This window comes from Psittacula echo, assembly GCF_963264785.1.
Source record: "Psittacula echo genome assembly, chromosome: 1".
In the NCBI taxonomy this organism is placed as follows: domain Eukaryota; kingdom Metazoa; phylum Chordata; class Aves; order Psittaciformes; family Psittacidae; genus Psittacula; species Psittacula echo.
In genome coordinates, this window is record NC_137735.1 from 90,883,889 (window position 1) to 90,904,587 (window position 20,699).

A 20,699-nucleotide genomic window follows, 5' to 3' on the forward strand; every position below is an offset into this window, starting at 1 on the left:
ATCAGGATGCACAGAAGACCCAGTTTAACCAAAGAACTTCTAAAAGCCCACAGAATAAAAAATTCTGGGTAAGACTTGGGAAGAGGCACTCTCCTCAGTCTTTCTTCCCTTCCCTTTATTACATGTTAATATTTTCATTTATATGATACACAACCCTGGTCACCACACTGAGCTCATACCCGATTACCATTGGTAGGGGACAAAATAACTGATAGAAGGTGAGAGAAGTTTTCAAGTAAATAAAGCAAATATTGTACAGCCATACCCAGTCCTCTGTATCGTGAAAGCTGCTGGTAGATTTGTTTCATCCTCTCAATATTCAGACGGCTCGCTTCTGCATGATTTACCATTGGTTTGGGATAATTGACTCCTATAACACACTTTGCAGCCTTCTGGATGCTTTCGGGGGCATTCCAAGGATCGTAGATGTATTTTGCAGGGAAACCTCTAAGTACTGGCAAATAACGTCTTAAAATAATAATAAAAAAAGGTCATTTTAAGTATAAGGCCACTTGTCAGCTTAAGTTTAAACTGACATCCACAGATTGCTGCAATTTCTGGTTGGGAATTACCTGATATAATCCCCATTTGGGTCAGTTCTTCTGCCAAAACCCACGGGACAGTAGCAGTGAAAAAACTGCTGAAAGAAGGAACTACAGGATAGCCACATCCAGCTTCCAGCATTCACACTCCAATCTGCATCAAGTAAGAGCTCTTCAAAGACCTTAAGAAATGAGAGCAACAAGTTAGCCTGAACATGGCACAGCTTTGAGACATCTACACTCTTTCTTACCTGGCAATACTCACGGAATGCTCAGTACCTAAATGCCAAACTCAAGAACAAAATGTGACTGCCTTGGCTCTTAGTAAACATGCCAAAGCTACAACCAAAAAAAAGTTACACATTCTTGCATTAACACAGCCTTATAAAATTAAATCCCCAAAGGATGGCTGAAGCCTGACTGCTTGCAAGTGGTATTTGTTGCTTTCAGAAGAGTTGCTTCATCACATTGGAATAGAGTAAACTTTGCAAACTTCCAGAAAACAGGGAACACACAAAGCACATTTCAAACTCAGATTGTCAGTCTGAATACCTCAGCCTGTGCAGCACCTTCCACTATGCAAGGAGTCCCAACAGTAGAATTCAAGAGTTCCAGGTTGGCACAAACATTCAGAAGTTGTATTCTTGAAGGCCAATAGTTAATCTAGTAAGTCACAGTTTTGAGGTTACCTACATAAATTCCAGGAGGTATATGAACCACCAAACATGCTGTAGAATGGTGGGACAGATAATGAACTCCGATCTGAAGACAATAACAACAACAAAAATCTTCTCTGCTAACTGGTATCCTTATTATGTTAAATATAACCTATGAGGCTGTTGAAGATTTATGAGGGTTTTACTTTAAATCTGGATCTCAATAGCTGTGAAACATTCAAGTCTCCATCACCAATTTTATTTTAATTATTAACACAGACATTACTAACTTGTATAAAAGAAGTTAGTCTGCTTAGTCAGATCACCAGCAGCTCAGGTTCACAAGAAATAAAGAGAAGCCTTATTCTTTGAAGAATATTCAAGTACCTTTTGAGAACATTCAAGTACCTTTTATAAAAACAGTGCACTGAGAAGTTGTTTTCAAAACAGATACTTATTTAATACATATTTTTGCAAGTTCCTATTTTCCTTTCAAACTTGCATCGTCTCCAAATGTTCCAAAGAAACAATAATCTTTTTCACACTAAGCCACTAAAATTTAACACCTTACTACTGCCACCCACCTTCAACTAATAGTATTCCAAAATAAAGCCTAATTAAGGTAATACCGTCAAACAAGGATATCTCTCTCAACATATATTCAATAAGGCATACAGTCTACAGTATGCACTGAGTAAGTGTTAGAAAAGCATTTTTGTCTAAATAGATGCAACTGTTTGGAAAAGAAGAAAAAAGAAAAAGTGTGTGTTCTGTTTTGTTCTTAACAAAATTTATCTTAAAACACTTTTAAAAAACTTCTTAAATAGAAAGGGACTCATAATGTAACAAGATCTTCAGATGAAGATAAAGTGTTAGCACACAACTGCTCCACTAGATGCTGCCATGTAAAAAGACTTTGAGAACAACATCACCAGGGAAGGCCAGATTAACTCTTGCTAGCTACGGACATATGAATTAAACGTGCTTTAGTGCACAAGTCTGAGCCCTCCACGTATCTATTATTTCAAAAGTAAGCACAAGTTAAGTGTTTTTCTGTAAAACAGAGCTTTGTTGTTTGGCTGTATTACTTGCGTATGTACATCTTTGAAGTCTTTATCAATGAACTGCAGAAGGAAAATTCCTAAAGCAGCTTATAGTGTTGTGTAACCAAGACAGTTGGTTTGTTTTTTTTAATTAAAGATATTGGCTTACAACTAATTTGTGAAGAAAGTTGAAATTTCCTAAGATTATACACATATATAAATATGAGGTCATAACCCTGATGGCAAATACACTCCTTTTTAGATTTCAAGCATTAAAAACTATTTTCAGTTGATTATCATTGCTTAGTACAAGATGTGCTACCCTTCTAAAACCGTAAAACTGATTCAAAGGCTGAGACTACATTATTCCATTTTTTTTTCTTCAAAAGACTGACATTTGTAATTTGAACTTCAGCATCTCTTGGATACTTGCAAAGAAATTAACTGCACTGAAACTCCAGCCACATCATGTTGCACATACTCACGCTTCTAACATTGGGCAAAGGGACAGAAATTGCTGAAAGGACATTCTCAAGCACTTAGTCTTCCCCCTTTAATTCCTGTGGTGCTTTCCCTTCACAGGGAAGCAGATGCGAGACGTGAACAGGAACTGTTCACACAGTATGACTAGAAAAAAATCTCAGTTACAAGAGCAATCCATGTTTATTTGCCAAGATTTAGGAAAATATTTCAGATTTAAAAGAACTGCAGACCTATTTTGACTGCAAGAAACACTCTAATATTCCAATAAAAGGGGGCATTAAATCAGTGGTGCTGTGAAGTTTTGTCAGTTGATCAGAACTGACTGAATTCTGGCCACAGTTTAAGGTTTAAAATTCAACTTACAACACACAGTAACAACAATTATAGAATGACTATCTGCAACTTTTATAGGCACTTTGAGAAATTCAAGAATAAGAAACAATACCTTCATTCCTTCTTCCCAGCTAATCCAGAGATCACCTCGAGTTAAAAAACAAGCTACGGCATGCCGGGCTAAATGGTGAATCCAACCTTCTTGACGAAGCTGTGTCATAATCGCATCAATCCAAGGAAAACCTGTTCTGCCTTCTGCCCATTTGGCCAAAGCCTCAGGATTCTTATCCCATGGGATTTGAACACAGATAGGATTCCCCTCCATTTTATCAAACCGTGGATTGTTAGTTGCTGCTGTGTAGAAAAATTCACGCCATAACAGCTGGCCATAGAGGGAGAGGGGAGGGGAGCTGTTCTTTTTTACCTAAAGATCATCATTAAAGGAAAACATTTCATTAGGAGAAGTAGGAAAAAACCATGGCATCAAAGACTGTGTAGCTGACCACGTAGAAATCATACCTTTTTGTACAGATCCGTTAACTTGAAATAAAAGAGACGACAGGACAAACAGCCAAAGCGGAGGTAGGGGCTAAGCCCTGTAGGGCTTGCCAGGAGGGAATTTGCATTCATTCGTGGTCTTTCAAAGTTTGCTACCCAAGCCTTTAAAAAAAAAAAAACACACAAAAACAAACACAGAACAAAAACCATGCAGCAGTGTCAAGCTACAGGTTAGGTACCAGCTTATAAAGGGAGAAATTTCGCACTGTCTGTAACTGACCCCAGGCACTGGACAAATGATCACCTTACCTACGATATCTAGATGTTCCTTTTGAACCACCAGTCTCTCTAGGAGGTAATTCATCTCTTCTTCCAGAACTACCTACCCTTTTCTTTTAAATACAGAGGAAATCTAGACAACTAGAAATATGTTAGCTTTTAGAAGAATACCCCTTCAAAGTTATAAAAAGGATGTTCTAGTAAAATTATCTCCCAAGAACAAATAACCGAGTGGAAAATTGTACAGTAAACTTTCTCTAAAATTCAAATTAAAGACAGCCTGCTACCAGCTTTTAAAACTGAGAAACAGCACCTCGATTTAAGTAATTATATTGAAGCCCTGAGTTCAAGTCTGGGTTTGATTTTCTTTTAAAGCAACTTGCTGAAATCCTTTTTTGCAAAAAGTAGCTATGTTTCCCAGGTATGTCACACTTTCAACGATTTGCAACATACCTTTCGTTCTAAATGTCTTTCCAATCGTGTGAGAGCCTCTGTTTCTCCCCCTGGCCATACTGCAGAAGGCAGACCATCTGTGTCAAAACCTGAAAAGCAAGTTGAAACAAGGAAATTCCTTGCTTGCTTATACTATATCTCAACAAATCCAGTACATCTTACTATATCTTAAGACCAACCCTAAGCTGGACACGTGGCAAAGTACAAGTTCTAAACCAGCATGCAACCAAGCTACAGGTTGGGCAGAGAAGGACTTCGTGGTGTTGGTCAATGAGAAACTGAACATGAGCCAGCTCCAGTGTGTGCTCACAGCCCAGAAAGCCAACTGTATCCTGGGCTGCATCAAAAGGAACGTGACCAGCAGGTCGAAGGAGGTGATCCTGCCTCTCTACTCTGCTCTCGTGAGACCTCACTTGGAGTACTGTGCGCATTTCCAGTGTCCTCAACATAAGAAGGACATGGAACTGTTGGAGCAAGTCCAGAGGAGGGCCACGAGGATGATCAGGAGACTGGAGCACCTCCTGTACGAAGACAGGATGAGAAAGTTGGGGCTGTTCAGTTGGAGAAGAGAAGGCTGCGTGGAGACCTCATAGCAGCCTTCCAGTATCTGAAGGAGGCTTACAAGAATGCTGGGGAGGGGACTTCTTTAGGGACTGTACTGATAGGGCAAGGGGTAACAGGTTCAAACTTAAACAGGAGAAGTTAGATTGGATATAACAAGTTCTTTACTGTGAGGGTGATGAGGCATTGGAAAAAGCTGCCCAAAGAAGTGGTAAATGCTCCATCCCTGGCAGTGTTCAAGGCCAGGCTGGATGGAGTCCTGGGTGACATGGTTTAGTGTGTGGTGTCCCTGCCCATCGTAGGGGGGTTGGAACTGGATAATCTTAAGGTCCTTTCCAACTCTAACTATTCTATGATTCTATTTTAAGTCTGGTCAAGGCCCATTCAACACCACATTCAATTTTTGCAGCAAAATCCAATTTTTACTTTTACACTTACATTAACTCACAAGTTTTACATGCTGAATGGTTTTACTTCAGTTCTACTTTCTGAGGTTTTTATTTTTGCAAAAAGTGACCTTCCTATCATTTTCCAAATTATTTTCAAGTTCTCAGCTCTGCAGCTATCCCAAAACCCCCTTTTTTCTTTGTTTTAAATTACTACTAAGAATCAACAATTGCTATTGTAATTTACAGGATGTCTAAAATCTGCCACCAAATTGAAAGCATGAGTGCTATCTTCAGAAAATCATAGGTTTTATTGACCTTAACTTAAATAACAGATGGAGATTATTGTCAAATTGATGATAAACACATACCCGAGCCGCAAAAGAAAGATGAAAAGAACGTACAGGATTTCTTCCACACCCCCACACCTCCCCCAGGATTGTTCACCAAGTGCACGAGATGACACATCTGCCTATAGTTGAACCACTCCCTCGTAATATCTTTTCTTAAAATAGCTTTAAAAGCAAGGTCTGTTTTATGAGAGGCCAAACAGACTAGGCAGAGCAGCTAGAGAACAGCTAAAATCTATCCAGACCCCTTTGTTAGCAATTTGGAGGTCATGCCACATTTGTTTGTGTTTCCAGGTGGGCAAGAACAAGAAAGAGAAGGAGGGGGATTCACAGGATAATTGGTTCCTATATTTCTTAAAATTAAATTTAGAGAAACGCAAGACTTCTCATCCTCCCCCTGCCAAAAAGTTTCAAAAACCATTATTTGCCTTATTAGGATCTTTTTCTTTTTTTTTTGGCATTGCAAGACAAAAAGGGCTTTTAAATTAATTTGTAAAATGACAGATTAATGACCTGAAGCACAAAGATACCAAATGCATTTAATACAAAATGAAGTATCAAAGACCATTAGTAGCTTAATGATTATTTGGTACTATGGGAAAATGGCTACGCTGTATTACACGAAGTCAAACAGTACTTAGTGTAGTTTCTTCTGACCTTCCATTTAAAAGAAAATGACTAAAATTCAGAGTTTATTATTGTTTTTTGTTCCTTTTGTACGTCATAACTGGTATCAGTTTAACCATTAACCATAAGCAGAATCTCTTGTGCTTATTTTAAGTATTATGCTTTTAGTAGTAGATTACATCTTACTTGTTTCAAAATGTCAAAGCAATTTCAGAACATACCTAGCTCTTCAAGTGACGGGACACCATATTTCTCATCATGGTCATCTGAAACTGGAGTAGTACATTTTTCCATTACTTCTGGGGTTATAGTCTCTACTGGCATCTCCAGTGGTTCCATTCTACTAATTAGGGTCTGGAATCGCTTGTAAGTAAGAGGAGGCTGTCCTCCATTTAATTCTATTATTCTGAATTGGCAAAAAAAGGGAAAAATAAAAAAGCAGTATGTCAGACAGTAGTATAGAACTTTATATATATATATATAATATACACACAGAGAAATATATTCTTACCTGCCTGTAGCATGTTATATAAAATGCAGATATACACGATAATCCAGACTGTGGACTTTTATCTTTTTTTTTTTACCCACTAGGGAGACACATAAACTAACTGTTTATAAGGAAGTAAGTTATTCTCATTTCCAGGTTTAGGAAGGTCCCTCAGAAATAAGTAATGAACATGGACAGCTCAAGGCAAAATAAAATGAAGATCAGCAAGGCAGACGAGAGATCATAGCTACCCAAAGATACATCCAAGTCACATACAACACTACTATTTGCATAAAAAAAGTACCTATTTTTCTGTTCTGGTATTAACCATAGTCAGTATTACAACTCTCAACATAGGGAACAATTAAGGTTTAGTTTTATACACGACTGTTGTAAAAACACAGAGCTTCCATATTTTCCATTGTTACCTCAAGTATATCTAAAATCCCAGAAACAGAAAAAGTTCAAAGAAATAATTTACTAAAATGGTAGAGGGATCCAACTGTTCATTTGATCCAACTGTGCTTGGGCAGGGAGAGAAGAAAAGGAATTTTCAATTTTAGGACTAAAAAAAAACCCCAGGTGTTTGTTTCAAAATAGTAAATAACTCCCTTTCCTCCCATTCATCTAGCTGCTTCTCATACACTGTCTTGTAACAGAGTAAAACAGGCATCTACCACAGTAAGTTACTCAATATTAAGAGAAGCCAAGTCATACTTTCAAATAGTTCACGGATTATGTTTCTATAATAGGAAGTTAATACTAATCCATTTAAATAGATCTGTTGAAAAATATAAACAAGATATTAAGTAAGGAGATGCAGGGATATCCAACAATCCCCGATTACTTACTGGATACATAACTGATAGGAAGTAGTTCTTGAAAAATAAAGGACTTTCTCCTAACGGTTTACAGCAAGTGAAATAAGGACAAAACAATCTGACAAAACAACTAAGCAGCAATCTTATTTGGGAGAAGTTACAGGGATGTTTGAGTGACTTCATTATAGAAGACAGATAATTAACATGATCATTACTTTCAGAAGAACCCCAAACCAAAACTGTATTTCAGATACAGTTACGTATTCTTTTTTGGAGTTGCAAAGACCTATTCAGTATGTAATAACATTTGGAAGGATGGATGCATGGACAGACGGACAGATGGATGGATGGATAAAAGAGAAACATAGAACAAATCTGTAGTCTTTCTAACTATGAAGTGTTCCCCATAGAAAGTAGCACACAGTATCTAACCAAATACTACATAAAATTCATATTTTCCTTTTAAAATAAGAGTTAATGGTAACTTACTTGTCTAAGTCATATAATGTATGGGAAATTCGAACAATGACCTCCACTCCAGCTTCACTAGCCAGCTTCTTGATCGCTGCATCTCTTTCCTTCCCAAATGGTTCAGAATCATATTCAATAGAAAGTTTCGCAATATTCCATTCCTGTAACACAAAAAAATCTGGTCCTTCAGCAACTAAGCTGCTTGATAGAAGGTGAGATTAACAAGAACGACAGGACAAGACGGAACACCAGTTAGTACCTGTGGACAGTTGTCAGAGATACACAAAGGCCCAAAATACATTAGACACCCAGACTCACAAAAATAAAGTCTAGCCTTTTGGCATCCAAGTAGGAATCAGGCATGAGAAAAGCCTTTATCTGTCCCATTACTGTGGGCGCACATCATAATGGAACAACCTCTGTGCGCATTGTGAAAACTCCATTCCTCTAACTATAGGATTTATGTACCTTAAGATGCACAACAAAAGGGAAAGATGACAGAGGCTGTTTTCTGTCCATTGATTAGCAGCAGTATTTTGCTCTGCAGAAGTTTTTCACATATGTCTGTCAACTTTAATAGCAGAACTTAAGATGGGGGTGGTGAGGCAAAATAGCTGCTCCTCCGCAACCGAACATCACACAGATTTCCTTCCCTGTTCCAAACCCCTACCCCTTACCCACCAGAACAGGCAATCTTCAAATTCTCCATTTAAAATAAATAATGGTAAAAAAAAAAAAAAAAAAAATAACAACTCTGTCTCCTAAAAAGAGGACACCTTGAAGCCTAATATCCTCTATGTCACAGATGCAGTTACCAAGGCCAACAGTAACAGGTGGGGAAAAAGAAGCTAAGAAAGGGATCAACTAATGGCTAAGGCTTTTGCAGAGGCAGTAAAATGGAAAGGTGAGGTATGCCCAGAACAATCCTAGAAAGCCATCCTGCCAATCAAACTCAAAAATACCCTTCTAATCCCTCAGAATCTTAATCAGTTGATTTAAATATACCAGACAGACTATTCAGAGACCTGGATTTACAACAAAGAGACAAGGGGCACTCTACACTCTTCACCTAGTATGCTCTTTCACTTCCAACTCTAGCTGTCTCCTAGATGAAGCCCAGGTATCCTGACGATACGCAATTCCAAAGAGTGCCTGCACTTTGAAAGAAGGTTTGGCTTCTTCCTTCATTAAGTCTGCCAAGACGAACCAATCAGGGCCTGAGTCCTCAAGCGACCTCCCACACCCTCATGTATTATTTATTTTTCATTTCATAATGTAAAACCATAAAAAACGTGTCCAAGAGCCAGAGCCATGTCCCCAGGGGAGCCAAGAAATTCTGAGACAAGTGTTACGTGATGTGAATACACCCAGGTCACATCAGCATGAGCTAGGCACTTAGAAGTATGGACACAGTACCTACACTTATCAAACCATTAGAAATCTGTTCCACTACTGGAAGAAAAGAAACCAAAAAAATGTAAAGTCAAAGAGCAACTCAATTCAATTGGTGATACATACATGAGAGGAGAAAACCCCAAATCTAACAAAAACAACCTTAAAGGGAAACTGCAAGGATAGTTAAGTATTTGCAGGGATAACAACTTACACTGAAGTATATAGTACAAGAAATATCCCTAGTTTAAATTAGTCATATTTATGGTTAGGAACAACTGCAAGGTGGCATCTACCTTGAAAAGTCTGGGGAAAACATCTGCTGGCTGTCCACGAATAACAAACAAACGTGAGTTCAGTTTCCGTAGATTGGCATCAAGATCCTCAAGACACTGAAGCAGGAATCTGCAAGAATAGTAAAGAAGCCTTTACTTTCTGACACAAACAAGACAATCTTACAATAGAAAAAGAGAACAAAGAGGAACAACTCAACAAAAAGTATGAAACCATCAGTATTTGGTATGTATTTTGGTGATGCATGCATGTTCACATCATAATCACACTTAGCTTACAGTAGTTCAATGCCATATAATTATTCAACAACACAATTTGGAATACCAAACTGTCACTTAAGTTTTCAGCTTAACACTATGCAACTCTGGAATGGACTAAAACATACTGTGCTGGTTTTGGCGAGGACAGAGTTAATTTTCTTCACAGTAGGTGGTAGAGGACTATGGTTTGGATTTGTGCTGGAAACAGTGTGGATAATACAGAGGTGGTTTAGTTACCATTGAGCAATGCTTACACAGGTCAAGGCCTTTCCTGCTCCTCACACCCCCCCACCAGTGAGCAGGCTGGGGGTGCACAAGAAGTTGGGAAGGGACACAGAGGGAACAGCTAACCCAACTGACCCAAGGGATATTCCATGCCATATGGCACTGTGCTCAGCATATAAAGCTGGCAGAAGAATAAGGAAAAGGATGTTTGGAGTGATGGCATTTGTCTTCCCACGTAACTGTTCCGTGTGACAGAGCACTGCTTTCCTGGAGATGGCTGAACACCTGCCTGTCAATGGGAAGTCGTGAATGAATTCCTTGTTTTGCTTTGCTTCAGTACATGTGGCTTTTACTTTACATATTAAGCTGCCTTTAACTGAATACACAAGTTTTCTCGCTTTTCCAATTCTTTTCCCCATCCTGCCACTGGTGAAGTGAGCAAACAGTTATGTAGTGCTTAGTTGACAGCTGGGGTTAAACCACAATGCATACTCAAGTCTTAACTAAAACTAGAAGTATCTTGTCATACTAAACCATACCACAGAAAAAAAAACCAAACCAAAACAAACACCACCACCACCAAACACGAACAGAAACCAAACAATCAGCTCTTGGCATACTGCTACTAAACTTACGACCATGTAGTCCTCTCGTATGCTGTTTTTAGTAACATAAGCTATCACTTTGGCCTTCATTTATAAAAATAGCCCTCTATAGAACAAACAGTTTCATGCATCTCAGCTGTAACCTCACTCAAAATATTTAATGAGCAAAGCAGCAAATAAGGGGGGAAAAAAAGGGGGACGAAGGAAGATGGGGTCCTGCAAATCTGCAAGTCTTCAAGAGAAACAGGTATTTGCATAAAGGATGTTGAGGCAGGTTCACACATGCAAAGATTTATTAGTGAGTACAGTAACTAAAAATAATTACAACAGAAAAAGTTGTTCAGGGAAGAAATGAAACAAGAGGAAGGAGAGAAGAAACAAAAACTTTACCTTGAGGCCAGCCAGAGAGAGGTGCTGGGGGTCCCCAGATGAGCGCTTGCACTGGACTCCTCTCCAGTGTAACAAGTGGCTCCTCCACAGTATTTTTCCTCATAGCAATAATAATACTTTTCACCAGGAGCTACTCAAACCCCATCAGCTATTCTAACTTAAAATGCTGCAGGCACTCACCAAAGTTCATGCTGCTCATCAGGGCAGCCACTGAGTCAGAGCCTGCCAGTCATTAACCTCTGTGCACGCACATTATTGGATTCCCCTGCCATATACCAAAAGCTACACCCAAAGGGAGAGGGTGACGTAAGAGGAGATTCCCACACTGCGGGCCATTATTCCTGAGAGCACTTGCAGTACCAACACTGTGTGCAGATGCCAGGCCACAAGGATAACACCACAGGAGCAACCGCCAAAGAACAACGCTGGGAGAGCAGTGCTATAGGGCCCTGGAGACACTGCAGTTACAGCCTGGGTGGAACAGTAGGAAGCCACCACTGAAGGGCAGGTTGCACCACTGCCAGTGCCCACAGCATTGCAAAGACAAAGACACTGACCAGACAGGTTTCCTGATATCAGGAGATCATGCAACACCTTGGTTTTGAAGAGTGAATCCTAAAAAATAGCCAGTTACAATGAAAATGCTATACCTTCTAAGAGGGATACAGCATATGTGACTGTTGTAAACCTATTAACATATGTGTGGCTCACTTGATCTGAGAGGGTAACTGCAGGCAAGCCTGAGAGGAAGCCAGAGTACAAGAATACAACAGCTTCTTGGTTGGCAACTATGCTCATATGTTTTATAACCAGAACAAACCAAAAACACCTAATCCTCTCACTTGGCTAAGTTTTTTGTTTTGAAAAAACTCCAGGGCAGTGAGACCATAAAGCATGAAAAGTAAAAAACTTCTGCATACTCATTTAGTTAGAAGCCATACAGGAGTCATTTTAAGAATTAGATGAGAATTGCATATGCTTCTATCAGACAGAACTTGGGCCCCATGTTCCCAGGCCTAAGTCAGTTCAAGTTGGACTCTGAAAAGTACAGCTTCATTTTATCTTTCACTTTTCAAAGAGCATATGCACTCACAGACTTCACAAATTGTTATGATGAAAACTGCAATAGTGTCCTGGATACCTTCGGAACAGTCTAGGAGAGGTTTGAGGGGTTTTTAATTAGCTTGTATAACAGAACATAGGGAAAGAACATGAAAAGACACTGGTGACATAAACCACTTGTAGCTATTCAAACTAACAGTCTGTCTTTCAGGAAACTTAGGGTTTGTTCCTATTGGCATTTCAGTTTCCTCTGTTTTCTCAATTTCTTTTATTCCTAACCTGACTGACCACTACAGACAACTTCTAGTCTAGACTTGGCACAAAATCCTGTTCAAGAAGATTACATGCACTGACCCAGTCTCCAATTCACATCCAAGATCCCTAAACTTGCCCTTAATACTGTTTAATCTCTATTTTGTTGGGTATCCAAATCCCCTTTATTATCTCTCTTAACCATTGCTTACCACACTCCAGCATTTCAATCTCCATAAAACTCTTTCATGTATTTAAACATAGTGGTATAAACTCATAAAATATATGTAGGAATGAAGCAGAAGAGTGGCAAGGGGACACCTGAACAAAAAGAGAACAAAAGAAAAACAGCCAAACCACAGATGGTGTTGCAAGACTCACTGAAAGCACATTGTTATAAAATGATGAACCTAATTAAACCCTAGCGACCCTATGATATCTATAGTAACACCAACGCAAAAGAATACCACTTCTGACTTTCAGAACACAGATTCAGTTTACAAGTAGTTACACTGAATATGTGAGCAGTTGATTAAGCATATCTGAATCCTTCAGTTGGACCAAATGTGTTTTAACAAAATGTGCTTCCAATAATTAACAACCTACTTTGTTTTTGCCAACTCTATTTATGCTATGTCACATCAAAAGGCATTTTCTCATTAAAATGCTAATAGAAGTTGTCTAACAAAAACCTTTACACAGATTTATAGAATCATAGAATAGTTTGGGTTGGAAGGGACCTTTAAAGGTCATCTAGTCCAATCCCTCCTGTAATGAGCCTTGCTCAATTAAAAACGAACCTTCTTAAATCATTGGTTTTAGATAGAGCCCCTACCAAGAACCTTAACAGTTGAATCAGCTACTTCTCATAACCAGAGTTTTCACCTCCTCTTTTTCTCATGAGCACCTTCAAAACTTGCACAACATCTTTACTACGCTTGCTAACTAACATGCTAGGTACATTCATAGATACAAATTACTCTGAATTTAAGGAAGGAAAATTCTGCATTTCAGAACTTCTGCATTCATCCAACCTGTTACCACATGCCTGTGTGAATAGGCCCACGTGAAAGGAAATTTTTAATTATTCCAGCTCCCTGGGACAACTTCTAATTCCTGCACTTTTGCCAGTTTTGGCATGGTATGGCATTTCAATGCACTGCATTTATCTCCTGTCCTAGTAAATTCATGTCTCATCTATAACAGACACAGGTATGTTGTGGTGGAGTAATAACATATACACAACATGCAAACCCCCACACTTATGTAGCATACTTAATAATAATAATTCTCAGCATTCGACACATTCTCACAGTGAACTATTACAGGACCTGGAAGAAAAGAGTTTTTAGTTTTCCAACATATCATTTTGACTGCTAACTTGTTTGCAAGTGAATATAGCTCTCAACTACTCTCATGCCATGCTGCAGCACAGATATATACAGGTGTTTTGCTCAGTGCAAACATTTAGGGATAAGAACAATATTCTAGCACAGACAAGCCAAAATTATTTGAGCTTTCTCTCTGAAGAGACACACGAGTATGCTCATAATCATGTTCTTTTCACAGTATAACGTAAATTAAAGTGTGTAGTGGTTGACACGCTGGAGGGAAGGGATGCCATCCAGAGGGACCCTGACAGGCCTAAGAGGTGCCCCAACGCAAACATCATTGAGTCCAACAAAGCCAAGTATGAGGGCCTACACCTTGTCACCTGAGTCAGGGCAACCCCAGGCACAGGTTGGGCAGAGAACTGGTTCAGAGCAGCTCTGCAGAGAAGGACCTGCGGGTGCTGGTTGATGAGAACCTGAACACGAGCCAGCTCCAGTGTGTGCTCACAGCCCAGAAAGCCAACTGTATCCTGGGCTGCATCAAAAGGAGCGTGACCAGCAGGTCGAAGGAGGTGATCCTGCCCCTCTACTCTGCTCTCGTGAGACCTCACTTGGAGTACTGTGTGCAGTTCTGGTGTCCTCAACATAAAAAGGACATGGAACTGTTGGAGCAAGTCCAGAGGGGGGCCATGAGGATGATCAGGGGACTGGAGCATCTCTTCTATAAAAACATGCTGAGAGAGCTGGGGCTGTTCAGCCTGGAAGATTCCAGGGAGACCTCATAGCAGCCTTCCAGTACCTAAAATGGGGCCTACAAAAAATCTGGAGAGGGACTTTTTACAAGGGCAGGTAGTGACAGGACAAGGTGGAATGGCTTTAAACTGACAGAGAAGAAAATTAGACTAAGCATTAGGAAAAAAATTCTTCAACTATGAGGGTGGTGAGGCACTGGCACAAGTTGCCCAGAGAAGCTGTCCCTGCCCCATCCCTGGCAGTGTTCAAGGTCAGGTTGGACAGGGCTTGGAGCAACCTGGTCTAGTGGAAGGTGTCCCTACCCATGGCAGGGGGCTGGAACTGGATGAGCTTTAAGGTGCCTTCCAACCCAAACCATTCTGTGATTGGTAAATTTGTAAACTGAAACAAAATATAAAACCTCTACCTCATAAACAGCAATATTTTTCAGTATATGAGCTCTTGAGGCAAAGTTTCTTCATAGCAGCTATGAAATTAGGAGCTACTAGGCTTGAGTTCTATTATACTTTACACCAAAGTGTGGCAATTAGGATCTATTTAAATCTCTCCATAGAGTAACAGGTCATATTTCCAAGTCTGAAATACAAACCAACTTTTTCTTCTCAACCTAACAGTCAATAGGAAAGCACTTTCTTTTTGACTTCGAATAAATATTAAAAACATGACATCATTGAAAAAAAGACATACAAAGGATGCACAGATATTTTTATCAGATTAGATCATCAGCCCAGGTTTCTGCATATGGTCTTCAACTTCCGTTGGACAAACCAAAGGAAGGAAAAGTTCACCATTAATGTCACATTAGCAAACTGCCTGAAGTACATGCCTGAGATGATGACAGGAGACAGAAAAGACTTACTGAAAGTCCAAGTGAAGATGCCAACGCAAAGCACACCTGTTCTTAAGCAACATTCTTAGAAGGCATAGGACATATTTTGCTCAGGATCATCCAATTATGACATTAAGAATTTCCTTTAAAGCTTCTGAAGTCCACATTCTTTAAAAGACATGAATATAAAATCTTGGCTGTTTACTCCAAGAAACCTCACAATCCTCCCTGCTGCCAATCATGCAAAGTCTGCCTTTGGTCCAAAATCTAAACTAAACGTTCTGCCCCCCTGCACTTTAAAAGTGACTGCCAAAAAATGATTTGCATAATACAGATAACAATTTTAGCTAACATGCATCTGAAATAAACCAATACCATCAAGACAGAAATTCAAGAAGTTAAATAACTAATTGTTAACACAGTTAACCATTAACAAAGTGAACAAAAGTAAGCACTACAACATGCAGCCTTCCTGGCTCTGCACTATTAACGTGATTATAAAGACTTTCTCCAGGGAGTAAGTCAGAAGCAGTCCGTGAAACATGTAGCACTTTTATTTAAGAGAAGACTTGCAAGAAGGATACTTACAGACACACTGTTTAAGGGTACCATTAAGTCTTGTTTGGGGTTACTTTTAGGAGTAATAAACACCCAGCAACTGCAATCACACAAAACCATCCCTGCCAGTCTGAAATGAGAACAGTTGCTGGGAATTGAGGGGACTTAAAGTGCAATGCCTTCTATTTCAGGCATCATTCACACCTGAAAATGGTGGTGCTAAGCCATTATGAATCAAGAAACTTCAGTTCCATGTTTTTTCCTGAACCGATCCAGATTCTGAGCTTAATCATTAGGCAAGGCAGGAATGTTAGACTGCATAGCCAGTTCCACACAACAGAAAGGAATCTAGACTTCATTATTCTGAGGAGCACATTTAAAATGTTGAGTGAAAAAGTACAGTTCTAAAACTTGTTTCACTCCTAAGTTTAATATTTGTACCTATGACTGGTCAACTTCCAGCAATCCATCCAAAACTTCTGTTTCGCCAATCCTTTGAAATACTTTCTATCTACCCACTAGTCCTCAAGCTAAGCCATTGATTACAATCTCTCCAGGGAAAGAATAGCACTGTCAAACAAGAGACTCTTGTCATTACGGATATCTGATTGCCACCCAGACTTTGTCTATCAGAACTATCTTAAGCAGCCTAATGTCTGCTAGTTTTATCTTCCCATTCTATTTTTTTCCCAACATTGCTATCACATAGTCCTCCATCTTCCACAGTTTAATAGAGCTGGATTCAATAAAAACAAAGAATATTGTGTAACATCAATCACATTGTTTTGTTTGAGTATAGTTTGCAGCATTAGACTCTGACTCTGTTAATAAATTACGCAACATTTATTTCTCTTCATGGGAAGGGGGGGCAGTGGGGTGAGAGCTCCTCTCTTTCATATCAGCTATTTTGCCGTATGTTCCGTTAGGTCATTATGAAAGCTCAGCATCATTTAGGTAAACCCATTCCTCATGCTAGTTTCTACAGGAATCATTAGGTATAACTCACCTAATACCAAAACAGAGTACGAGACACTAAGAAGTGTCTCAAATTTGATGTACCTATATATATTTAATATTTTACAAGTATATTCTCCTGTTTGATTCCCACCAACCAATGTGTCTTAGTGTGAGCAGTATATGCTTATGAAACTCTAAGAAGATTAAGCTCAGACAGGATTTAAGTGTTATGTACACTGCACCGCATCCTTTGGCAGCAAGCCATAGTAATATTTTCCTATTACCAAATCAAGGTCACAGCGTCATGCCTTACTATATTATATTGTTTCAGCAAATGGCACATACAACTTCCACATCCTAAACAGGTATACAAGAATACATTTCGTAGAAGTAATATCCTTTAAGCTTATACACAAGAGCAGGAAAAGTTCCATGTTATTCAACTCCAGATACTTAAGTGAAGTGGCTGTGGGGGCTAACTAATCTCCTGCAGGGTGGCTCTAGTCAGTGGAAAAAACCCAGCTTCTTTAGAGTGCAATTCAGGACTCCAGCATCTTTCATAACTCAGTAATAGCTGATCCACACGCAAAACCAAAACCAAACACAGACCATGAAGTGCATTACTTGGGTTTTTTCTCTCCTAATACTTACTACTGTTATAATCGTCAAGCCAAAGTTTGATGAAGGTGATGGAGCAAGAATGCAAGATACATCCAAGCCTGTGAAAAGCTGAAATATTCACAATGGCTGCGAAAAAGCTTCTTAAAACCAAATTTAACTCTTTGAGAAAGGATGAAAGAAGGGGCTTCAAACAACAACTGAAAGAAAGTGAGTTTAAAATTTAATCTCTCCAAGATGAGCCCTTTTGGGTGAATCTTTTTTGAAGCTAAGTAGTAAAGACCATTTCACATATGGAGTGGGACTAGAATACCAACTACAGCACGCAATACTGCTCTATTAGAACAACAGAATCATTTTAATCTAACCTAGTTTACATTGGACACAAAGCTAGCATCTTCTTACATATCATTCCTCATTCATTTCTTTCCAACTGAACTACCTTTTCAAGGTTAGTATTCCCCAAATGAAGGAAACACACATCATTTTTATCCTATTGAAAAGATATTCATAACCTCCCAAACACTATTCAAAAGACGTTCATAACCTCCCAAACAGCAATCTGTATTTGGTTCCTATTTTGTGAGCCATATGTCACAGCAAATAGTGTATTTAGCTTCTGTAAAGATCTGGATCTTAACTTCACATTCAAAGGGCACCTATTATTCATCTAAACTCTTCTCATATAACTAGCAACAAACATCTCAAATTACTTGCTTGTTACAAAGGTCAGCCCTTCTGGTGATACTAACAGGCTCACAACTTCCTAAATCTCTACCCCAGGGTCTTCCATTCTTCAATGTATATATTCTGTGTTTATTTTTCTCTAATCCTCTAATTCCAATCTGATATACTGAAGTCCTTACTATTTGACTTTAATTCCTTATGCCTACTCTTCCCAGGTAGAAACTAGCTGGATGCATAAAGGAAAATCCAAGAGCAAACAAATTTATTTGCAGTGGGGACAGCTGGGGATATAGGACCTAGAAGCAAGTTACAAAACTAAGCTGACAGTACAGACATGCTCATATTTAAATAAATTTAAAACTCCTTATTCTCATGTTCCAAGTTCGCTTATTTAAACAAGCAGCTCATAAAGCTTGTTGTAATTAAACCAGAGCTGGCCTGCTTTATAAAATAGTTCAGCCATGTTATTTTCGGCAATCTGAACTGTCCATGAGAAGTTAACAGCTATGGCTCATTTCAAAAGAGCAAGCTTGATAAGAGCACTATAACAAGATACAGCCTTGCAACCTGATTCTGAAGGACAAATTTTATACTGCCCTTCATTTATTTTAATAAAACCCTTTTACTTTCCTTACATCCAATTGACCTTTTTAAGGTTATAATTACTGCTAATGGGATTTTGCACAGTTCCAAGTTTCCCAGAAATGAAACACCGTGTAAAATGAGTATCTTTTTAAACTACACTGTTAAGAAATTGCAAGTCTTTAAGGTATAATTCCATCATCTCTGGCTTTCCATATCTGAAAAATCTGTTAAACTAATTGAGGAGAATTAAGGTTAGACCTGAAATCCACTAGCAAGCACAGAAATTGGTAGAAAGTTTGGAAAACAGAAAAAAACCTAACTGAAGCTATTCCTGAAAATCTTAGTTAGAACTGACTGGATTTCATCTCTGTGGTGCTCACCTTATGGTGGTCAGTCAGCATTATCCTAACTTGCCATTGCTACTCTTACAGTTCAAGGTAGCCAAAGTTTTCTGAACTGGTCTTTCAAAACTGAGATTAGTCATTTACATCTGAATACAAAGTAAACATGGACAAAATGTGTTCAGATTTTTGAGTAATAACTAACTCAAATCATTCAATTATCTGAATAATATAGAAAGAATCAACATTAAAACAAACAAACAAACAAACCAATCAACCAACAACTGAAACACAGCTTTATTAAGCTGCATAAATCCAAAAGAAACTCCACTTTGCCCCAAACTTTCTCAGCATATGAGTAGACTAACTTCATCCTGCAGAGGCCTTCCATCTCAAAATCTAGAGCTGACAAAAAAGGTACACAGGGCTCAGTAATGTAAGCCCTGGTAAACAGAACTGAAATATAGTTCAAGACGTAATAAATGAAAAAAATACAGATAACCTCTAGATAAGCATGTTATCTTCCTCTCCCTCAACTGCAGCAGTTCACTGCAATACTGAAGGTCAGGGCCAACAGAAAGCACCTCACTTGAAGTAACGTAACTGAATTAATCTTCAAAATTTATGTGGTACAGCTCAGTGGAACATTGATAACTAAAAAGTGATATTCAATCTTCTTCCACAGAAGTGACAGCAGTTTAGAGAAAGGTTTAATTAATCATAAAATAATTAATTAGAACAACTGTAATTACAAATTCATATTTTCCTCATTTTCCCTGTCTATCCATTCCTTTCAGAAGATGGGACTGAACCACCCAAACTCTCTTCCTGAACACCAGTCACAGATGTTTTTATTACTAGGACTGTTGAAAACATAAAGATAGACAACTGGAAAGCATCATCATTGTCCTGGGTTCCTGGTGTACACAGGATCACTTCATTTTCTCCAGTTTGCTTGTGCCAGGATCAGAATTCATAGCAACACAGAAGATGCAGACAGGCACACTACCAATTTGATGGAAAAAGGGAGGGAAGCACCAAGTCCACCTTCCTGAAGGTGGATAAACTTTGTTGGAGACAAGGCAGTTAAAGTAAGACCAGTTGAATATTAATATAAACTATTAGCATTTCAGAAGAGAAATATTCCTAAAAAAAATTAAAAAAAACCCCGAGCAACAACCCTCCAAAGTTATTTCTATAGACAAAAATGACATGGGGACATCTGTAGGCTCTGAACTCTGGAAACTTAACCACCATTGGTAAGTATTATTGTTATGCAGAACCTTCAAGAAGATATGTTCCCCACTAGAGGTCAAAGCTGAAGAAAAACAAGCTTTATTTGCTTTAATCCCCACATGTCCAACATCAAGGGGCAAAGATCAAGGGGGGAGGAGGAAAGGGGAGAAGAGAAGAATGTCTACAAAAAGTCTGAAGCTTGCATTGCTAAATGTCTCATAACCTGATCATTTCCTTATACCATTTGTAAGAAGAACATTTCAATATGAATCAACAAGAATAGTTTCCTAAAGTAGGTCGTTGCTGCAGCAACCAGGCGGCTGTTTGGACT

General features: G+C 38.8%; 1 protein-coding gene across 4 annotated transcripts in view; it reads right to left on the reverse strand.

The window, feature by feature from the left end:
• CRY1 (cryptochrome circadian regulator 1) overlaps positions 1-20,699 on the reverse strand; it is a 39,133-nt gene that overhangs the window by 6,067 nt on the left and 12,367 nt on the right. For all 4 annotated transcript variants that reach the window (XM_080634649.1, XM_080634647.1, XM_080634646.1 and 1 more), the window contains exons 2-9: positions 9,682-9,790; positions 8,012-8,154; positions 6,433-6,617; positions 4,288-4,376; positions 3,577-3,717; positions 3,170-3,481; positions 573-724; positions 266-468 (exon numbers count right to left, since the gene is read on the reverse strand). In XM_080634649.1, the coding sequence (XP_080490775.1) occupies positions 266-468; positions 573-724; positions 3,170-3,481; positions 3,577-3,717; positions 4,288-4,376; positions 6,433-6,617; positions 8,012-8,154; positions 9,682-9,790 (1,334 nt within the window). The remainder of the gene's footprint in view (positions 1-265; positions 469-572; positions 725-3,169; positions 3,482-3,576; positions 3,718-4,287; positions 4,377-6,432; positions 6,618-8,011; positions 8,155-9,681; positions 9,791-20,699) is intronic.